The sequence below is a fragment of the Festucalex cinctus genome, chromosome 9 (assembly GCF_051991245.1).
Source record: "Festucalex cinctus isolate MCC-2025b chromosome 9, RoL_Fcin_1.0, whole genome shotgun sequence".
NCBI lineage: Eukaryota > Metazoa > Chordata > Actinopteri > Syngnathiformes > Syngnathidae > Festucalex > Festucalex cinctus.
The window spans coordinates 5,576,196-5,595,107 of NC_135419.1; the positions used below are offsets into that span (position 1 = coordinate 5,576,196).

General features: G+C 39.4%; 2 protein-coding genes and 1 long non-coding RNA gene across 9 annotated transcripts; 1 reads left to right on the forward strand and 2 right to left on the reverse strand.

Moving 5' to 3' along the window:
* Positions 1-108: 108 nt before the first annotated feature.
* Positions 109-7,971, reverse strand: LOC144025330 (high-affinity choline transporter 1-like). The gene is made up of 10 exons (XM_077531185.1): positions 7,832-7,971; positions 6,046-6,301; positions 4,502-4,615; positions 4,202-4,357; positions 3,128-3,276; positions 2,907-3,050; positions 1,619-1,772; positions 1,320-1,537; positions 819-1,247; positions 109-189 (listed from the first exon to the last, which is right to left on the reverse strand). The coding sequence occupies exons 2-10, from the start codon at positions 6,227-6,229 to the stop codon at positions 163-165; spliced, it is 1,575 nt and encodes a 524-aa protein (XP_077387311.1). The 5' UTR covers positions 6,230-6,301; positions 7,832-7,971; the 3' UTR covers positions 109-162.
* dpf2l (D4, zinc and double PHD fingers family 2, like) lies at positions 7,492-18,701 on the forward strand. Of its 7 annotated transcripts, none has more exons than XM_077531190.1 (14): positions 7,532-7,578; positions 8,626-8,790; positions 9,153-9,239; positions 9,321-9,569; positions 11,426-11,586; positions 12,140-12,247; positions 12,353-12,549; positions 12,736-12,828; positions 13,320-13,404; positions 13,856-13,990; positions 15,394-15,525; positions 15,628-15,740; positions 16,321-16,402; positions 17,402-18,701. In XM_077531190.1, the coding sequence occupies exons 4-14, from the start codon at positions 9,550-9,552 to the stop codon at positions 17,485-17,487; spliced, it is 1,212 nt and encodes a 403-aa protein (XP_077387316.1). In that variant the 5' UTR covers positions 7,532-7,578; positions 8,626-8,790; positions 9,153-9,239; positions 9,321-9,549; the 3' UTR covers positions 17,488-18,701. The 7 variants fall into 7 exon arrangements, with proteins under 7 accessions (XP_077387312.1, XP_077387313.1, XP_077387319.1 ...); XM_077531191.1 differs by lacking the exon at positions 7,532-7,578 and adding an exon at positions 8,440-8,455; XM_077531188.1 differs by lacking the exon at positions 7,532-7,578 and having other exon boundaries at positions 7,593-8,790.
* Positions 10,037-11,221, reverse strand: LOC144025333 (uncharacterized). Its single transcript, XR_013284835.1, has 3 exons — positions 10,929-11,221; positions 10,250-10,477; positions 10,037-10,161 (listed from the first exon to the last, which is right to left on the reverse strand). It is a non-coding gene; the product is annotated as an uncharacterized LOC144025333 (long non-coding RNA).
* Positions 18,702-18,912: the final 211 nt, after the last annotated feature.

The following is an 18,912-nucleotide window of genomic DNA, read 5'->3' on the forward strand; positions in this document are numbered from 1 at the left end:
GATTCAATTTGACGCATGCGTAATAGGGTTTGTTGTTTTAAAAATGAAATTTGAAGAGACGGTGTTTAGAGGACGAAACAGTAGATGGCGCCAAAATCCATATTATGTCGAGACGTGGGCGGTGGTCGTATATTGAACCTGGAGTCCCGCTATGGTCACTTTTCAAGTGAGACTTGTGGCATAAGCGCACTAAAAGAAAGAAAGAAAGAAAGAAAGAAAGAAAGAAAGAAAGAAAGAAAGAAAGAAAGAAAGAAAGAAAGAAAGAAAGAAAGAAAGAAAGAAAGAAAGAAAACTACATGAATTTTTGAACAATTTTAGTTTTATTACAAACGTCAGATATGTATCTACGAAACAATACATTATTGCGCTTTGATTTTTTTTCTCTGAAATAGTACAGCAACAGCACATAGTTTTACTTTCTTTTAAAACACTTTGAGTTGCATTTGTAGCCTATGATACAAAAATGTAACTATGTTATTAGAATAAATACATAACTAGAATATCATACCACTTATAATTTATGCCCACTGAAATGCATTGGGGTTGGGGGGGAATAATAACAAAAGAAGAAGAAAAAAATTGCCAATCCACAATTGCCTAAATGCGAGTGGGGGTCCACTGTCGGCTACATGTAGCATAATGAAACAATATACGACATTGAAAAGCCTGGTTTAGTCCTGTTAATTTGTTACATTATTACATGATTCACCTAACATGATTTCATTTTCACTCTGAGCTCCAGGTGTCTGGTCCATGTCTCTTATTACAATATCACTGCTAACATGAGAATCTGTTGTGACTGTTAGGTGAGTCCTCACCTTACATATGTCAAATCTCTCTGGAATCAGTCCTTTATTGAACATCAGCGAAGCCAGGTAGGAAACCAACAAAGTGAAGATAAAATTGCACATCATGCAAATAGTACTAACAGGTGCATGCTGCACGTACACTCCATTTTCAAGCGTGCATCCTGGCAAGTGGAGGGTAACGGGCAACCCCAGAGACGGCTCGCCGCTCAGAATTCGCAACACCACCGCAATCACGAGGCCCGTCATGGCACCGTAGCCGTTGGAACAATGAAAAAAAAGGACGCAAACGAGTTGAGGGAACATAAAGATGTAGGTAATGCTGGAGCCGAGGACCCAGAATGACATAATGCTGACTTTGAGGAAGGTGAAGGATGTGCCTGTGATACCGATCAACAGCACAGTAATCCTGATCACCCACTGTACTTCCCTCTCTGATGCCTGCAAGGATGAAACACAGCCAGTGAAATCCATCAGACTTCACACTTGGCAAGCTGTAGCAAATTGTCTTACCCTCGTCCTTAAGATCCTCTTGTAAATGTTGGAGACAAAGAGCGAGACTGCTGCCAGTAGAAGTGAGTCCATTGATGACATTACGGCAGCTGCTATTGCAGCAATACCGATGATGGATATGTAATTTGGAGTGAGGTACTGTAAAGCAATGGCCATTATCAGACTTGTCTCTCTGCGTTCATGTGGAGATGGTGAGCCATATTCCGTCTTATTCCAATCTATTGCAAGACAAAGTTTCAACACTGAAAATGTGCATTAATTCACAGTATTTTTGTTTTTTTCTATTTCTGCTTCTGTACCAGTGGATGCTGCGACTGCTCCAATCAAGATAGATGGGATTGAAAAGATGATGACGATTGGAGCCGCAATGAAGCTGGTGATCCTGGCTGTGGCTGAAGAAGAGGCGGACAGGATCCTCTGGTGGTAGTCTTGACAGGCCAAGTTTCCGAAAATCTAAAATAAGAAATATCTCATCTGAAAATACTTGCCGCCAGCCATAAAAGTCACCGAGGTGCAAACGGCAGTTGTACCAATGTTTGTATCTATTTAGCATTTTAATGAATCTTGATACATGTACATATATAACAAGTTAACACACCCCTCTTCAAATGCCAGTTTTTTTTGTAATAGAAAAAAAATACACCAAGATCATTTCAACCTTGTCATCGGTCCATAATTCGTTTTCCCACATGTGTTTGACAGATTCTGTTTTGTTCTATTGAAACCAAGGTTAAACTTTTTTTTTTTTTAAGTCATAATTCCAAAAGGTATGCCTACACAAACAACACTGCTCATCACCATGTCTACATTAACTTTTCAAGCATGGTGGTGACTGCCTCATGCTTTGGGGCTGTTTTTTCTCCTGATGAAATTGGGGTCTTAGACAAGGTGAAAGGAATCGTGAACAATTCCAAATAGCAGTCAGTGTTAGCACAAAACCCTCAGGCTTCTGTAAGAAAGCAAAAAAAAACACGTCAGGAATATATGTGAATGTTTAAAATTTAATTAGGGTAATCTAGCCCTACTCAAATAGAGGGGTGTGGCCGATCTCTGCTCGAGGTGTGGGTGGGTCACTGTAATTATTATTATTATTATATATATATATATTATTTTTTTTTTCAAAACTAGAATGAATGGTAATTAATTGCACATCCACAAAACATGTTTACTTACCCTTACTATGACTAAACAATGTTAATTCAGCAGGTTTCTTTCTTTCTTTCTTTCTTTCTTTCTTTCTTTCTTTCTTTCTTTCTTTCTTTCTTTCTTTCTTCCCATTTGTAAGAGGATGTGCACAGAGATTTTTTTAAAGAGAGAGAGAGAGAGAGAGAGAGAGAGAGAGAGAGAGAGAGAGAGAGAGAGAGAGAGAGAGAGAGAGAGAGAGAGAGAGAGAGAGAGAGAGAGAGAGAGAGAGAGAGTTGTACATGTTACAGCCAGGTCACATTACTGGTGGGAACAACACAAGGTTTTATGTTAATCTAATTTTTTTAATATGGCAAAAACACATTTGAACAGAGGTGTGTAGACTTTTATAGCCACTGTAGATGCACATACTAGTACTGCAAGTTGTGAATGAAAGGCTCTCACCAACACCAAAGTTTGATCAATCCACCTCCACGTTCTGTCAGAGTCAATCGAACTGACCCAGGGGGCCTGGTAGGTGAAGTTTAAAGCAGTCGTGGTGATGTCAGCTGAATAAGGGTTCGTCAGCAGGAAAGGGACACATAGCCACTGCAAAAAAAAATATATATATATATACAATTAGTAAACACAATTTTCTGCTGCATGTTATGACATGAGTAACTCACCAGACCAAAGAACATGAGCGTCAGCTGAATAATGTCTGTGTAGGCTACAGAGAAAAGGCCCCCCAGCAGCGTGTAGATAATAGCTACTGTAGCCGAAATCCAAATAGAATGAATGTATGACAAATCCAGGATCACACTCATTGATGCACCTAAAAGTGAAGAAGGTGCCAGACACAAATATGATGTCTATTAAACAATCAGTAAGAATAAAAAAAAATAGTTGAGGTTGGAATCGTCCATGCTAAAGGTGAAATGCTGAGTATGCGACCCTGTGCCATGCCTAAAATAACAGGAAAGTTATTTCCTCCCACTTTAATTTTATTTATTTTTCTACATAAAATAAATCTCACCCACAATTGTCTGTTTTTAGGAGCTTTTAACATTCGGTCCCAGACATTTTCACAGAAGCAATCCCGTTCGCTCCCGGCTGTTTTACTGGATTTTGACGGATTTTCCAAGGCCCACAGAATATTGTGTTCTATGGCTATAAAAATATGAAACCTATCAAAAGAAAGATTAAAGTCTCTTCTTTCATCAGGAAAAAACAAAGTATATTTCTATCCGTTTCCATTTTGCAGCTATTAGCATCAGAATATAGCTAAGTTTAATCAATTTTCACAAAATCTATTTAAAATTGTGAGTAATTTAGCTTTTTTTTCAACATGGTCGCGATAACTACCATTTCTGCAACCGTTCTTTGCAGTTGAGAGGCTGCATCCAACCCCCCCCCCCCCCCCCCCCCCCAAAAAAAAAAAAACACACACGTATAAATACGTCTTTGGGACACTTATAACATTAAAAAAACATATCATAACATATCATTATTCCTATGCCAATTATTATGAACATAATATTAATAAAAATGGCAGGATAGTTTTTGAACTATTGGGCTTTTTCTTTTTTCCACCCGATTGCATGAAGAACACCGATAACCAAGATTAGTTAAAGGAGCAGGAAGCAACTTGGCTCTGTAATAAGAAGAAATTTCAAAGCTTGTTTTTTGTTTTATTTCTTACTGTCTGAACAAAAAGTAACTGTGTGATTTTAGAGACCGCCTAAGACATGTTTACTTACCCAAGGCAATGAGAGTTGCTGGCACCCAGACTATATCAGCCGTGATAAGTACCACAGACAGAACTCCACTGATTACCGGTCCATATTTGTCGTGGAACGGGTCCATCATTGTCACATACTTTCTGTCTCTCATTGTTTTGGCAAGGAAAATCCCCCCTTTGGTCACATAAAAAAAATAGTGAGTGTTTGTGGCACACCAGAAAAGTCTTGAACTTTTTTTTCCGGGTCTGTCATGGTCTGCCATTACACGCTCCATAAATATTAATACAATCAAATTAATACCCACAGGGAAGATCTTACCTATCAAGAAAGACAAGCTGCTTGTAATTGGCATGACAGCCCAGGCCAGGCCAAACTCTGGAGTGTAAACTATCTCACTCAGTCCAACAACGAAGCCTCCTCCAATGCACATAGCTGTAGGACACAACACATTCCGTACATTCACTTGTTTGGCTCATTTTTAAAATACATTGCGATTATATCATTTGAACATTGTCCCGATCAAAGTCAACAAAACCAGATTATCAGATGAAAGATTATTGTGTCAGATTATCCTGTGTGTGTGTTTTTTTCCCCCTCCTTTATCAGCTTGGAAGACATAAGGTAATGTAAACGTGTAATAGTGCTGACCAATATGACGATATATATGGTGAAAATAGTTATTATTATTGTGTCATTTTCTTACTATCGAGTCTATCGTCATTTATCACTTACAGCACACGGTTCACAATAGTGACAGTGAAAGCTTGTTTGTTAGACAGTAGAGCAGGGGTGTCCAAATGTTTTTCATTTGAGGGCCACATACAGAAAATCAGAAGGATGCAAGGGCCACATAATGTGATGAAGAGAAATTGTGTTTAGTCCTAAAAATTGTACAATAATTTATTTGTGCTTTTTGCATATTTAGAAAAATACTACACAGTATATAAACCAATTAATTTGAAATATGGCTGTTGGGTTATTATAGTTTGGGAATTTTTCATTTTAGTTAGTTTTTATTAATTTTCAGGGTGGTTCTGTTAGTTTTTATTAGTTTAATTCTTTAAAAAATGCTTAGTTCTAATTTAGTTTGTTAGTTTCAGTATTAGTATTAGGTTTTTTTGTTTTTTTTTAAATGTGTATTACTTGTGCGCAATATTTAAAAATGGGAGCGATGTCATCGTTTGCTGCTTTTCTATTGGCTGTTGCTAGATGACGTCACTTCTGTGTGACATACTTTCAAACGTCATTATTCCGGTTTATATCAAAATAAATCTACGAAAAATCACATTTAAAATCATCCCCAAAGGCTCATGCATTAAATTAAGTACCAAAGACTAAAACGAGGGACATTCTTGCGATAATTATAGTTAGTTTTAGTTATTTTGTAAACATAAAATGAAGTTTCAGTTAGTTTTCATTTTTTATAAAGCATTTTCGTTTTTATTTTATTTCGGTAACAAAATTGTTTTTTGAATTTTAGTTTTAGTTTTTTTTTATTAGTTTTAGCTAACTAAAATAACCTTTCATGGCACCTGTTTTTTGATACCCTCCCTTCTTACTTTGACCATCTCCAAACATTTTTGTTTTGCTTATTTTATTTGAACTGAGTCAAATGCCATTTTTAGCAAATGTCGCGGGCCACTGAAAAATGGACGGCGGGCCGCAAATGGTCCCCAGGCCGTAGTTTGGACACCCCTGCAGTAGAGCTTTCAGTATGCATGTTTGTTTCGCCTAGCCGTCACTGCAAATATTCTTAGCAGTGAAACATGACAGTCAGACAAACATTACAAGTTAGAGGTGCAAAAGTAACCCTGATAGTCAATGAAAATTAATAAGTAACGAGGTGGTAGAATATATTGTACCTGTCATGGTGAAGACTCCCACTACCAGATGTATCCCTCTATTTCCCAGCAGGATGATGTCCATTTGATTTGCCTGCCTGTTCTGACGCATCCGCTTGGTCTTCATAGAAGCCCAGATGCCGGTGGCCAGCACCAACAGGTAGAAGAGCACCATCACAGCAACGCCTGGGATGTTCACGCTCATTTTTTCCTCGGAAGGAATGACTCGGTGACAACCTTTCACGCACTCTGTTTTGGCTTTCTCCACTGCAGCCCTCTGCAATTCATATTAGATTGATGAGCAAAACAGGTTTTACAAAATGCAGTTTCTCGCCATCAACCAAATAATTGCAGGTTCGTGACGCATCGTTTCATTGAGTATCGGCAGAAAAGTATTTCTTTCTTCCTAGATGCTACCTTTTCTTCAAGTGTGTGTGTCTGTTTCTTATTGACATGCTAAACTGAGGTAACAGATTAGTAAACTGTAGAGAAGATTGGGGAATTGAGGGAACAGATTAATAATATGAAGGTGCACAATGGTAAACTGAGTAAACATCTTAGTAAATGGAGTGCACAGATAAGATAAATTGAGGGAGCATATGACTAAACAGGATTAGTAAATTGAGGGTACAGATGTGTACATTGAGGGAATAATTATTATTATTATTATTATTATTATTATTATTATTATTATTATTATTATTATTATTATTATTATTATTATTATTATTATTATGTTGAAACTTTTGACCAGCAATAAGTCTTTCCCCTGTAAAATGTTCACATTTATCTGAAAGCAAAACCGGATTAGTTTTTATATATTTCGTTCACGTGGTGAGCGTTTGTAAATTGTATGCGTAAAGGGGGAGAGTTTACACATCTCCAGCAAATACAAACTCATGCTTTATTATTATTATTAATTCAATCTCTGGTGTAAAACCCTTATTTATTGATTGATTTAATTATTTTTTTATTTATTATCTGTTCTTATTGCTGCTGGAAATGTAAATTTCCCAGAGGGAGCCATCCCAAAGGGATCAATAAAGTCAAGTCTAAGTCTAAGTCTAAGTACTGCATACTGGCTTCAGTTTTAAATCCACTGTAGTCTTGTTTTTAGTCAGGAGATGTCACTATAACTCAAGTTTCAAGAACTGAACCTTCACAAAAACTTATACTTCCCCATCAACGCTATATGTGGAATGTTTCTTCTTCAGGCTATATTTATTTAACATGAGGAATTCAATCTAATTTGGCGTTTTGATTTGAAGAACTTTGAGAAAACCTTTACTTTGTGAATCAACTCAAACAATCGTAATAATTCTCAATAAATTAATGTATGTCCAGTCGTAGTGGTGGTGTGACCCTATAATGAATGCACATTTCCTTTAAAATGTGTGTGTTTTTAAATAATAATTTGTATTTTTTTTTTTTTTTTTTATGAAGTTGCCTGCCGCAGTGTTTTGCGTCGCTGACAACAGTGCGCTTGCGCAGTGTCACTCCACAACTGCTGCACTAACCAAACATGGCGGCGGCCGTCGACAGTGTTGTGAAAGTGTAAGTTTGCTTTTTTATTTTTTTAAGAGGAAAAAAAGCACAAGCCTTGCCGTGGTCAAAATGTACTGAAAGAACAATTCGATAGCAACGAACTATTGAGAACTACAGACACAAAACACACGTTTTGGAATACAAAATGCGTCCCAAGAGAATAACGTTATCTTGTGTGCTAAGGATAGCTTGTTAGCCGTGGGCAAAGAACCGAAGCACAGCGATTGTGGTGCTGTAACACACTACATATACCACTACTAACTTAAGTTGGCCACGTTGTATTTTTCATCTGCCTCATCGGCTGCGTTGGTAGTTGCCTGCCCGCTGATAAACCTGTCTGTTGATGCTCGCTTTGTTGTGAAGAAAGGCGTGCTAACAATCAACCTTTTGTTCCGACGTCGCTACTCGCACTGACACTGTTGATACAAATTCAAGCAGTTTGGATTACGTGCGTTTGCCGTTGTATTGCTCAGTTTGAATGCAGTATGTGTCTATCATCAAGGTTGTCGTTTACAGTGGTGTAGAAAATGCTCCTGATCGCACTGAGAGCTGTTTCCAATATTTTGGTTACACAGTTTAGCGTCATGGGAGAGACAGGATATTAGAAATACTTGGCACATGATGTAGTCTACTGCAAACTGCAACAGTAACGCAAGATTTCCTAGTGCATTTCTATATTTTGTTTGTGTAAACATACATTGGTTTCTCTAGGTTCTCAGGTTTCTCAGTATTTTTTTGTTAGTTTAAAAACTCTTAAATTCTCAGTAAGTGTGAGGGAGATTGGTTCTTTCTCTGTATGTGTCCTGCTATAGGTCGCTTGCACATCGTAATGCATCATGGGAATTTTTTCTTCGGGCGCCATATTGGGAGTCCGCCGGTTCACAAGGTACACTCGCGAGTTACACGGTAGAGCTTATCAACCTGTCATTTTCGCAGTATTTTCACGATTTTCCGGAAGATCAAAAACAACGATACAGGCAGAAGGTGTCTCTGTGTGGCGGGATTGATCCTAATTACGTCCTGACCAAGGGCGATTTTTTTTTTTGACGGAGAAAGCTTGCTGGCCAAATGTGACATCTCTGGACATCTTTCACTACCTCGTGTTGACAACATGCTCCATAACACGCCAACAAATCCCTGGAGGCTTACAATTATTTTGTAAGCGGGTGGATACAGAATGTAAACTTTAACATCGCATCAAAGAAACTGTTGCTGTTGCACGTAAGTAAACCACATGGTGTTGGCAATTCTGCACACAAAAATGTTGATTTGTTCTCAGGCTTCCTGTTATTGTGTTTACATGCACAGCTGGGTTTACCTGATGTGGTTTTTCTAATAATTTTATAACAGGCAAATATGGCAGAGCGTATAAGAATAAAAAGTAACTATGTACAGCCTCCCCGTGGCTTAAATTTAATGCTACCCTTTCACTAGTTACATGTTACTTAATCAACTTATTCTAAATGGTTAAGGTTAACCACTCTCAGAGGACGTATTTTTAGTTTCAGTTTCCAGTACAATAAAACGTGTTCATGGTAACTACTGAGCATACTGACAGCTTTTCTTATGATCTCACGGTTAAGGAGGCTGTCACAACACCCAATTTCTGTCTGGTGCCGGATGGCAACAATTCCCATCACTTGTCACGACAACACCAATATTATTACCAGGTATGTATGGCGTTACTTTTTGTAGTTTCTTATTTAATTCTATGTTTCATATTTTCATTACAATGTTTGTGATATTTTCAGATTCAGGCACAGATGAGTTTAACTGGACGGGACTTCTGCGGCTTTGTGGTGTGGACAAAGTGTGATTGAGCGAGTCCACCCAGATCGCTCGTTTTGGCCAGCTGGAAAAGCCAGTTTGTTTGTTTTTTCCAAAATCCCCTCCTTACCTGAACTGCTCGGGAGAGCATTTCCTAGATCAGCAGTGGACTTCCAGTGTTCCTGCTCAGCCGCTGTCACCTACCACTTGCTCATGTACTTCAAAGATGCGGAGTAAAGTAGTTTTTTTGTGCTGCAGCAGATTGTAAAATCAAATGATATCACTTGAAGTGTGCCAATCTAGACTGCCAAAAGGACAGTGGTTTTGTGACAAGTGTGAAACAAGGATTATTGGGAAAACTGTAACACAGTACTGGTACTTGTCTTACATTAAACACATTTAAAAGAGAGCAACTTTTTCCTCTGTACATAGTATAATGAAAGTCATTGCGTACCCCATCAACATTACATCATACCGTCATCTCAGGATGGCAGGCACCTGTGCTAAAATAAACTACATTAATTAACAGTTCAATTTTATCCCTGAAATTACAACATCTAATCATTATTCACTTCATTTTTTGTGCTTTTAGAAATAATAGAGATTTATGCCATTACTTTAAGAGGGACCATATTGCACATTGAGTCAAATCCTGTCATTTGTATTATGTATAGCTTTGTAAACAAACCCAACAATAGAATTTGTATAATCGCTGCCTTTATTAGCTCCAAACAAACAGTCGCATGTTGTCCTCCTCCAATGCTTTGATGCTCGCCTTCGTTTCCATCATGTCATTGGCAATCAAGTCGGTGTGGCATGAGATCCCTAAAGAAATAATAAAACACACACACAAACAAACACATACATTCACTCATCATACAATATATCATGTAATGAATTCTGAGTGGCATACCAGAGTCAATGTTGTCAGCAGTACTTGAGGGTACAGGTTACTGGAGCCATCTGGCTGCATAACTGCAACAATCTCTGCCACTTCGAGTCGTCTTTTCTTTGCTTGTCTCTCCTGTGCACGTTCATATCTTGGCACCGACTGGGCTGAGACATAGATGTAACTTGGGACCCAACTTTAATGTTGGAGCCCAGTCGGGATGATTGGACAGAAAAACGGGCGCAGGGCGACCTGTTAAAATAAACAAATATATAAACAAATAAAATATGGAAAGACTGGTTATTTTGCCGCAGTAGGGTGGCCGTGAATAAGTTCTTTAGCATGATGTGTAGGCTACCGAATAAGTTCTTTAGCATGATGTGTAGGCTACCGGGGGTCTGTTTACTTGCATCACCCCCTTCTGTCTCTTTTTTCCAAGTTTACATTTTGCCACCAAAAAAAACATGTTATCGGCATTAAGAGCCCAAGACTAATCAATCCAATTTCAGCAGTAAACACTTTGCACTGGCACTACTTGGGTGAAAATGTTCGATGTTAGCTTTCGGCTAACGTCCGCTAGCCAGCTTGTACTACCGAACTTGCTTGCTCATGAATCCAAAACATAAGCAACTTGCCCATATATGCGCGGTCGAAACGTTATTAATCCTCATGCATTAAATTAAATAAAGGTAAACAAGCTTACCGCTCACAAAGTGATCGCTGCACACACGAGCCCAAAGTAACGACTTCCCTCCGGAGTCCGCACTCCTCTGTCTCCAGGCCCTGGTTGCTAATTATTTTCGGAATTCGGAAGAAAGGCCGACCATTTTCCCCCTTGGCTTTGTTCGAACAGCCAACGATGCAGCAACAATGTACCATTTTAAACGCAGACAACAAACGTGATAGATACGTGTTAGACCGAATCGCTACGTAAATGGAGGCCACCCAGCATGGTGACTACGAGAAATCCGAGGCGGAAGTGACGACACGTGCAAGCGACCTATTGGCTGGTGGTGACCAATTCAATATGTATCCAGCCTCTCACCCAAAGTCAGCTGGGATAGGCTTCGACTTGTCTGCGACCCTAATGATGAAAGTTTAAACTTTACACTACAGTATGTAATTGTATATACACGACTCATACTAACATATCCTGATTTTTTTATTTTATTTTTATTTTTGTGACGACCCATATTGCAGGCTGGGGGAGCAGTATTACCGAGATGCCATGGAGCAGTGTCACAGTTATAACGCCAGACTGTGTGCTGAGCGCAGCATCCTCATGCCCTTCTTGGACTCGCAGACCGGTGTGGCTCAGTCCAATTGTTACATCTGGATGGAGAAGAGACACCGGAGCGCAGGTTTTTTTCTTTCTTTTTTTTTTTTTTACCAGCAGCCTTTTTTTTTTTCTATCTGCAGCCATTTCTGCTCTTTTCACACATTAGCAGAGTTGCACCTTTTGCACATGTATCTTATTATGTACCTTAATTCATATATGAGTTAATGATAATGCTTATTTCAAATAACCTGAATAAGAATACGATTTCCATCCATTTATCCGTTTTCTGGAACCTGCCCCAGGTGACCTTGGGTTAAAAGTGGACTCGTTTTCAGTCTTTTGCGTGGCACGTTTAGATCATTTTGTCTTCAGTTAACCAAACATGCATTCTTCTTCTTTTTTTATGTGGGAAGCCACTGGAGTATTTGAAGAAAACCCAAATAAGCATGAAGAGAAAATGTAAACTCCAAATTCTTTATGGGTTGATGTTCAAAAAATGTTTTACTTTCCACTCCGTACTGCAGTACTTTATTTTTAAAGTTCACTATATCTTCAACTTTATCGATATGTATGCATAAGTGGCACAGTACTCAGACACCATATGCCAATTTTTGGTCCTTCATTATGTTGGCCAGGTGTTGCTCCAGGTCAACTGTACACGTATCCAGCTCGTCGATGGAGAAAGAAACGGCGCTCTCATCCGCCCGAGGACCCCCGATTGGCTTTCCCCCCTCTCAAATCAGGTATTACCACTCAAGAAATGTTCAACCTCTACAGAAACCTTAAACGATTTTAATAAATAACTATTGTCAATCAACACTGATTCACCTGCACCCGTGTGCTTGTAGCAGATTTGGATCTGGGCCTGAAGCGTGATGCCTTGGGGGCTGTGGATGGGAGCAGTTTGGAGGCTCTGTTGAAAGGCGAGACCCTCGACAGGCGGAGTGGTGTGACGGACGTCCGTGGTCCCGAGGACGAGCCAGCCACTGTGGAACCCCCTGCTAGCTCTACGACGACTCACACATCCTCTGGACGCGTCCGCAAGGTTTGGCTTTAGTTTTCAGTAATGTTCAGTAATGACGTTTTGTAAGTTGTTTTTCATTTATTTTGCCAGTGTTGGTACCAGATGAGAGTATGTTATGAAAAACGTTTGAATATTGTTTGGACAATAAATTGTTGGGAAAGCTTGGAAATTAGTAAGAGTTTAAACCCTGTGACGTTTGCACTGCAGAGAGTCCTTGACCACGATGACTATTTGGACGACTTAGACGATGAAGACTTTGAGGATGAGACCCCCAAGAGGAAAGGCAAGAGCAAATCCAAGGTGAGGACCAACTCTTTACAACTAGTCAGATCTTAAGGCAAGGCCACAGTTTATTCCTCTAGATGGCGCTCTTGGTTTAAAGAAAATGGCTCGTGCAATGGAAATGGATTCAATTTCCGATGCATCCTTAAAGGAAGAGTGCCATCTCTCAAGGAGTCAAACAAGATCACAAGTGCTTCATGGAGCTTCATTTGTCCATCACTACTGCATAGTGTGTTAAGTTTTAACACAGATTGAGCTAGTAAATTTTTAACTCATTCAATGCCACTGACGGTTAAAGACGTCAAAGTTCCACTGTGCTGGCAGTGAATGAGTTACATTTGACATCTGCTTTAAGGTTTTAATGATTATTTTTTTTTGTCCTGGTATCATTTCAGTATTGGTATTGAGATAATTTGATGCAGGTATGGTATTGAAGTGATCATTTTGGTGTCGTGTCAACAGAAATTTGTAAGATGTGACACATCTTCATTGTTGTTGTTGTTTTTTAGGGACGTAGCGACAAGAACGGCAAGAAGAAAAGCGAGGCTGCGGCTGCAGCTCTGGAGGAACGAGACAAACCTTACGCCTGCGACAGTGAGTCAAAGCTTCCTTTGTCTTTCTCGCCTTTGCGTGTGTCATGCCTGTCGGCAAGGGAGCTTTCTGATTTTTCCCGCTGAAAAATGACAACAAGCCTTCTGCTCTGCATGATGTCATCTGAAAGACTCCTTCTGGAGCTTGGTCGACGTTTCAAAGTGTCTCGCTTGGAAGTTTTTTTTTCTCTTCCTTCTGCTTGAGAAGATGCTTTTTTTTTGCTTTTTTTATTTGGCTGTTGTGCCAGTTTTCACCTCTGCAATATGAGCTTGCTCCTGGGCCGCCATCTCCAAAAATGCAAGTTTAAAGAAGAATGCTTGCTGTGGGGCAATGAACAGTGCATTTTCCTAGCTCCACCTGAGAGCCCCCTTTTTTTTTTTCTTTTTATTCGGTACAGTAATTCAACCATCACTAATAAACCCCTGTGTATTATATTACCGTGTGTGTATGTCAGTCTGTGGGAAACGCTACAAGAACCGCCCGGGCCTGAGCTACCACTATACACACTCTCACCTGGCGGAGGAGGAGGGCGAGGACCGCGAGGAGCTCGAGGCACCACCCACTCCTCGCCAGCCTGAGGAGCAGAAGAGTGAGTCACTCTCAAGTGTTGAGAGAGCGAGACGGAGCGAGAGAAAGAGGGGCGTGGGCTTGCATGCTATGTAGCATGTGTGTGCTTGAATGAGGAAAATCACTTCCTCATTTCCACCCCCCAAATTACGTCTTTTTTTTTTCTTTTTTCTTTTTTCTTCATATTCACAGTGTCAGTTTGGAAAAGACCCACCCAGTGGTCCTTACAGAAGCAACTGTAAACTGATACTTTGCGACATATTCATCATTTTTGTTTGACATCAACAAATCCATTGTATTCTTTTTTTAATTAAGCACGCAAATCTGTTCATACTTTTCACACAGATTCAGTTCACATCATCAGCTAATTCACATGCTCATTTTTGTTTTTGTCTGTCATGGAGGTTTTGGATGTTCATGATGAAATTACTGTTTTGTTTTGTTTTTTTGTTTTTTTAAGTAATCACTGGACATTTCATTAAGAATTTTTGTGCTTTAGTAAGAGAAAATATATCTGTCCTACAACGCAATTCGATTTGGACAAATCCGACTTCCCACCTTACCCAAATGTAGCAAAAGTTCAATTTATTCATTATTTATTTTTGTACTTCATACATTTGCAAAGCCTTGACTTTTGTTTGGTAAGTACACAGTCGTGTTAAAAAAAAAGAAGCTATAATTTCTTTTGGTGTTTCAGTTTTCAGCCAAACATTTTAATTTTGGTGCATTCTTAATTTTAATAATATGTTTCAAATATTTTTTGTTGCATTTTTACCACACAATGCTTATCTGATTATTATTTTTTTCCCCCTTTTTAAATGGTGCATTTTTTTTTTTTTTTTTTTTAAATCTTGCAATATTTGCATACAAGAAATGCACCAAATTGGGGGGTGGGGGAGGACAACCTAGAACTAATAAAAAATAAACTAAAATGAAGGACTTTGGAAAATACTAACAAATAACAAACCTGGTCTAAAAACAAATTAATACTAAATAAAAAAAATAAATAAAATACTATAATGAAAAATCCCAAACTATTACAACGGCTGTGATCCAGCTCACCAGTGACCCTAATGAGGATAGGGAGAAAATGGTTCGATATTATTGGGTTTATTTGTCATATTCTTACGTCTTTGTTTTTCCCCTTCATATGTAACCTAATAAAACGTAACCAAAGCATTGGAAAGAGGCTCACAATGTGATTCAGCACAATTCTCCACCACAGTAAACAAAAATAAAAATTCACATGAAAAGTTTTATTTTATTTTTTCTCAATTTAAAGTGAGTGTAGTTAGCCAAGGTAAAATTGCTCCTATTGGCTTCCACGATGTGTTCCTAATGACCTGTCCTGTGACAAGTTTAACATTTTGTTGGAAATGTTCCTTCTAAACGTTTTTTTAAATTTGTATTTATTCTCCTGTGCAGCAACTAAAAAAGGTCCAAACGGTCTTGCCCTGCCTAACGATTATTGCGACTTCTGTCTGGGAGACTCCACCTTGAACCAGAAGACTGGCCAATCAGAGGAGCTTGTGTCCTGCTCAGACTGTGGACGTTCGGGTACGGCCTTGCCTTTTCCTCCCCGTTGTGCATGTGAAGTGCAAGCAGATTGCCGGCCGCGGCTGTTTTCATGCTTGCGTCCGCTCCCTTCGCCCCCCGCAGGCCACCCGACATGTCTGCAGTTCACGCCTGTAATGATGGCCGCCGTCAAGACTTACCGCTGGCAGTGCATCGAGTGCAAGTGCTGCAACGTTTGCGGCACGTCGGAGAATGATGTGAGCATGGGCTTGAATTAGAAACTTACCGTGTTCACTCAGCGTGAGTCTCGTGTGATTCAAATCTTCAAAATGATTGTGGGTTTTTATGTGACATTTGCCAAATGTCCTTATTGTACCCCAAAAGAGAGCCAGAGGAAGTCAAGAAGTTCCATTGTAAGCATCACATTTTGTGGAAAAACAGGACTTAAAAAAAAAACAGACACATCTATTAATGAGCAAGAATAAATACACCCACGCGTATCGGCTTCTCTTTCAAAAGAGCAACATTTTGTCCCAGCGGGAAGTCATGAGTTTCAAGTGACGTCAGCAAAGCCGCGTGGATGACAGGCAAAGGGCAACAGCAACAACCGCGCTAAGTGAAGCGGCACACACGCCGCTGAGTCTTACACAAGTTTCATTTTTACATCACTGATGCTCCATTGTAGCTTCTATATGGACGCTTGACAACTTAAGTGAAGCATTGCAGGAGTATCAAAATAAATGCATTAAATGAAATGATGTTCATCAAAGATGGCGATTTGTCTGGAAAAAATCAGCATGAGTTCAACCATTTTTTTTTTCTGTTTATGTTTTGCAGGACCAGCTGCTTTTCTGTGACGACTGTGACCGAGGCTACCACATGTACTGCCTTAGTCCTCCCATGACGGAACCACCCGAGGGTAAGACGCCGCTCAACTTAATAAATATGTAATGAATTGCAAATGGTGTGAATTGACGCCACCTAAAAACAAGGGGGTTGTAATTGCCTGTAGATGCCACAGGATGGCAACAAAACATTTAAAAGAGAGAATCGTTTTCACAAATACTTGGTATGTTGTCTCTGGAGTTCAAATATTTAGAGTGACAAATTCAAATCACATTAAGACTTTTAGTTCAATTATTCAGCACAAACGAACCACCTTTGCTTGAATCTCGGGATGTTCGATACCACTTTTGTTTCAGACTGATACCAGTATAAGTACTCGACTCTCAAGTACCAATACCAAGAGTACTTTTACTACAAAAAATGTACCCCCCGCCACAAAAACAAAACAATAAACAATGAAAACTAATTTTAAAGAGAGACAATTTATGTTCCTCTAATTTGTGTTTTTTATTTACTGATTGTAAAACGGCCACAAGAGTATCAGTCACCGCCGCAAGTACCAATACTTTGAAATAAGGGTTAACTTATTACTAGCTACATTGAGTGAGAAGCAAAAACAAACTTTCACTTCTTTGGCTTTTATCCACTGGTGGACAAATGAAGCTTCATGAAGCACTTGTGATATTTTTTGACTAGATGGCGCTCTTGGTTTAAAGATGCAATGAAAATTTCATCCGTTTCCATCACGCTAGCATTGATCTTTAAAACAAGAGCACCATCTAGAGATGTCAAAAAACATTGCAAGTGCTTCATGAAGCTTCATTTTCCCATCACTACTTTGACCTCACAAGTGGTGCATTCAAGGGCCGCCAATAAAATGGGGTATCTCAAATACAGATGAAAAAAAAACACCATCATTGAACAAAACACATATCTGTACTTGAAATAATGTGCTTTTGGTCATCTATCTATGCCAGTGACCTATAGTGACAGGCAGAACAATTAAACGTAAAATAAATAATTGTTTTTTTTTGTTTTTTTTAACCCCATCTTTCCATTTGTGTTTACACAGGGAGCTGGAGCTGCCACCTGTGCCTGGCTCTGCTCAAGGAGAAAGCCTCCATCTACCAGCAGAACCAGAGCTCCGCCTCCGAGTGACGCGCCACCCGTCGGTTCGTCTCCCCCCCACCCGCCTCCCCTCTGCCACATGACCACCAAACGTTTGAGCAAAGCGACGCGTCAGAACGCCCACTTGTGTCCAAATGTAGCTCGACCGCCTCGCGTCTCGGCGACAGGCGACTTCTTACATCGACGCGGGCGGCGCTCCAAAAACAGACCTCGGATCAGTTCAAGTGTGGCTCATGCTGAAGCGCCCAACCTGCCAGCGTCGCCGTCTTAACACATTCATACGTACACACCTGTCCTTGGACTGCTGCTACACATCACGCAAATACACACACACACACAGATGAGAGCGAGCATGCGGTAACCATAGCAACAGCGGTCTCCATGGGAGCAAAAGGAGTAGCGTCACAGCGAATTTTCATCTCCTCTGTGGAGTGTTTTGTTTTCTTTTCAAATGATATATTTTTACTTGCAGGATGCGGAGGGGCAAAACACGAATAGTATGTTGCTGGAGAATTATTATATTATTATTGTTATTGTTCTGGTTACTAGTGGACTTTTGTAGTGACATTTGTCTGTGTACTTTGTCAGATCTTTTGAAGCCTTTTTCCATTGAAAGGTTTTCACCAGGACCACGCATCTCATTATGTTGCTGGAATCAGAATATTCAACCAAACGATATGAAATGAATTGGGCTGAAAGAGGAACATGACATCTTACTATTATTTTTCTGTTAGTATTCATCCACCAAAGGGTGCTCACAGTCTTATTTTTAAAAGTGTCAGGCTGCTTTTGATCACTTCTCCATATCATTCCTTGTTTACATCGCCACATTCATTTCAGAGATGTTGTAGAGAACACGCATTGGCATAATTGTCAGCAACAACCTAGTGAATGCACTCGCCTATTTTATTTGATTTTTTTTAAATATATACATATATATTACAAATATTCCATCGGTATTGGGAGAATTTTCTAGTAGTTTTGTAAAGTCCGTGGTAAACATTTTCACGTATACAGCTTCTTAAACATTCTATGTACTGTGTTGCCTTGTTTGTATTTCTGTTATGATTGTGACATATTTGGATTCATTTCACTCTTTGGATTTGTCAGGCCTCCATTCTGCGTATTTGTAAAATGATGTACTTTGTTGTACTATTTTTTTATTTTTTACATTTGTTCGGTGACGGCGCCGACTAGCCTGACTGAAATAAAAATTGTGTATTTCCTTGAGAAATTACAACATATCAGCTATTGTGTCTGACTACCAAAAAAAAAAAAAAACTATTTAGAAGCCCTCTTCTTTAAGACTGCTGGTTGCTTTTGATTAGGATGTCGCAGTCCTCCCTGCTTGACGGGGACTGTCAAGCTCCCATTGGTTTGATTGGCTGAGTCAGCTACAGGTAAAAGCCCCACCCTTGAAGTCTCCGAATTAATCGAACTTTGTCTTGATTCCAT

Excerpts from the sequence above, each read along its gene's own strand:
- LOC144025330 (XM_077531185.1), bottom strand. The coding sequence starts at position 6,229 with ATGAGCGTGAACATCCCAGGCGTTGCTGTGATGGTGCTCTTCTACCTG. Across the intron at positions 4,616-6,045 it reads GGGAGTCTTCACCATGACAG|CTATGTGCATTGGAGGAGGC; the intron begins GTACAATATATT and ends TGTGTCCTACAG. Across the intron at positions 1,248-1,319 it reads AGAGGATCTTAAGGACGAGG|GCATCAGAGAGGGAAGTACA; the intron begins GTAAGACAATTT and ends TCATCCTTGCAG.
- dpf2l (XM_077531186.1), top strand. The coding sequence starts at position 7,547 with ATGGCGGCGGCCGTCGACAGTGTTGTGAAAGT. Across the intron at positions 11,587-12,139 it reads GAAGAGACACCGGAGCGCAG|GTGTTGCTCCAGGTCAACTG; the intron begins GTTTTTTTCTTT and ends TATGTTGGCCAG. Across the intron at positions 12,550-12,735 it reads CCTCTGGACGCGTCCGCAAG|AGAGTCCTTGACCACGATGA; the intron begins GTTTGGCTTTAG and ends TTTGCACTGCAG.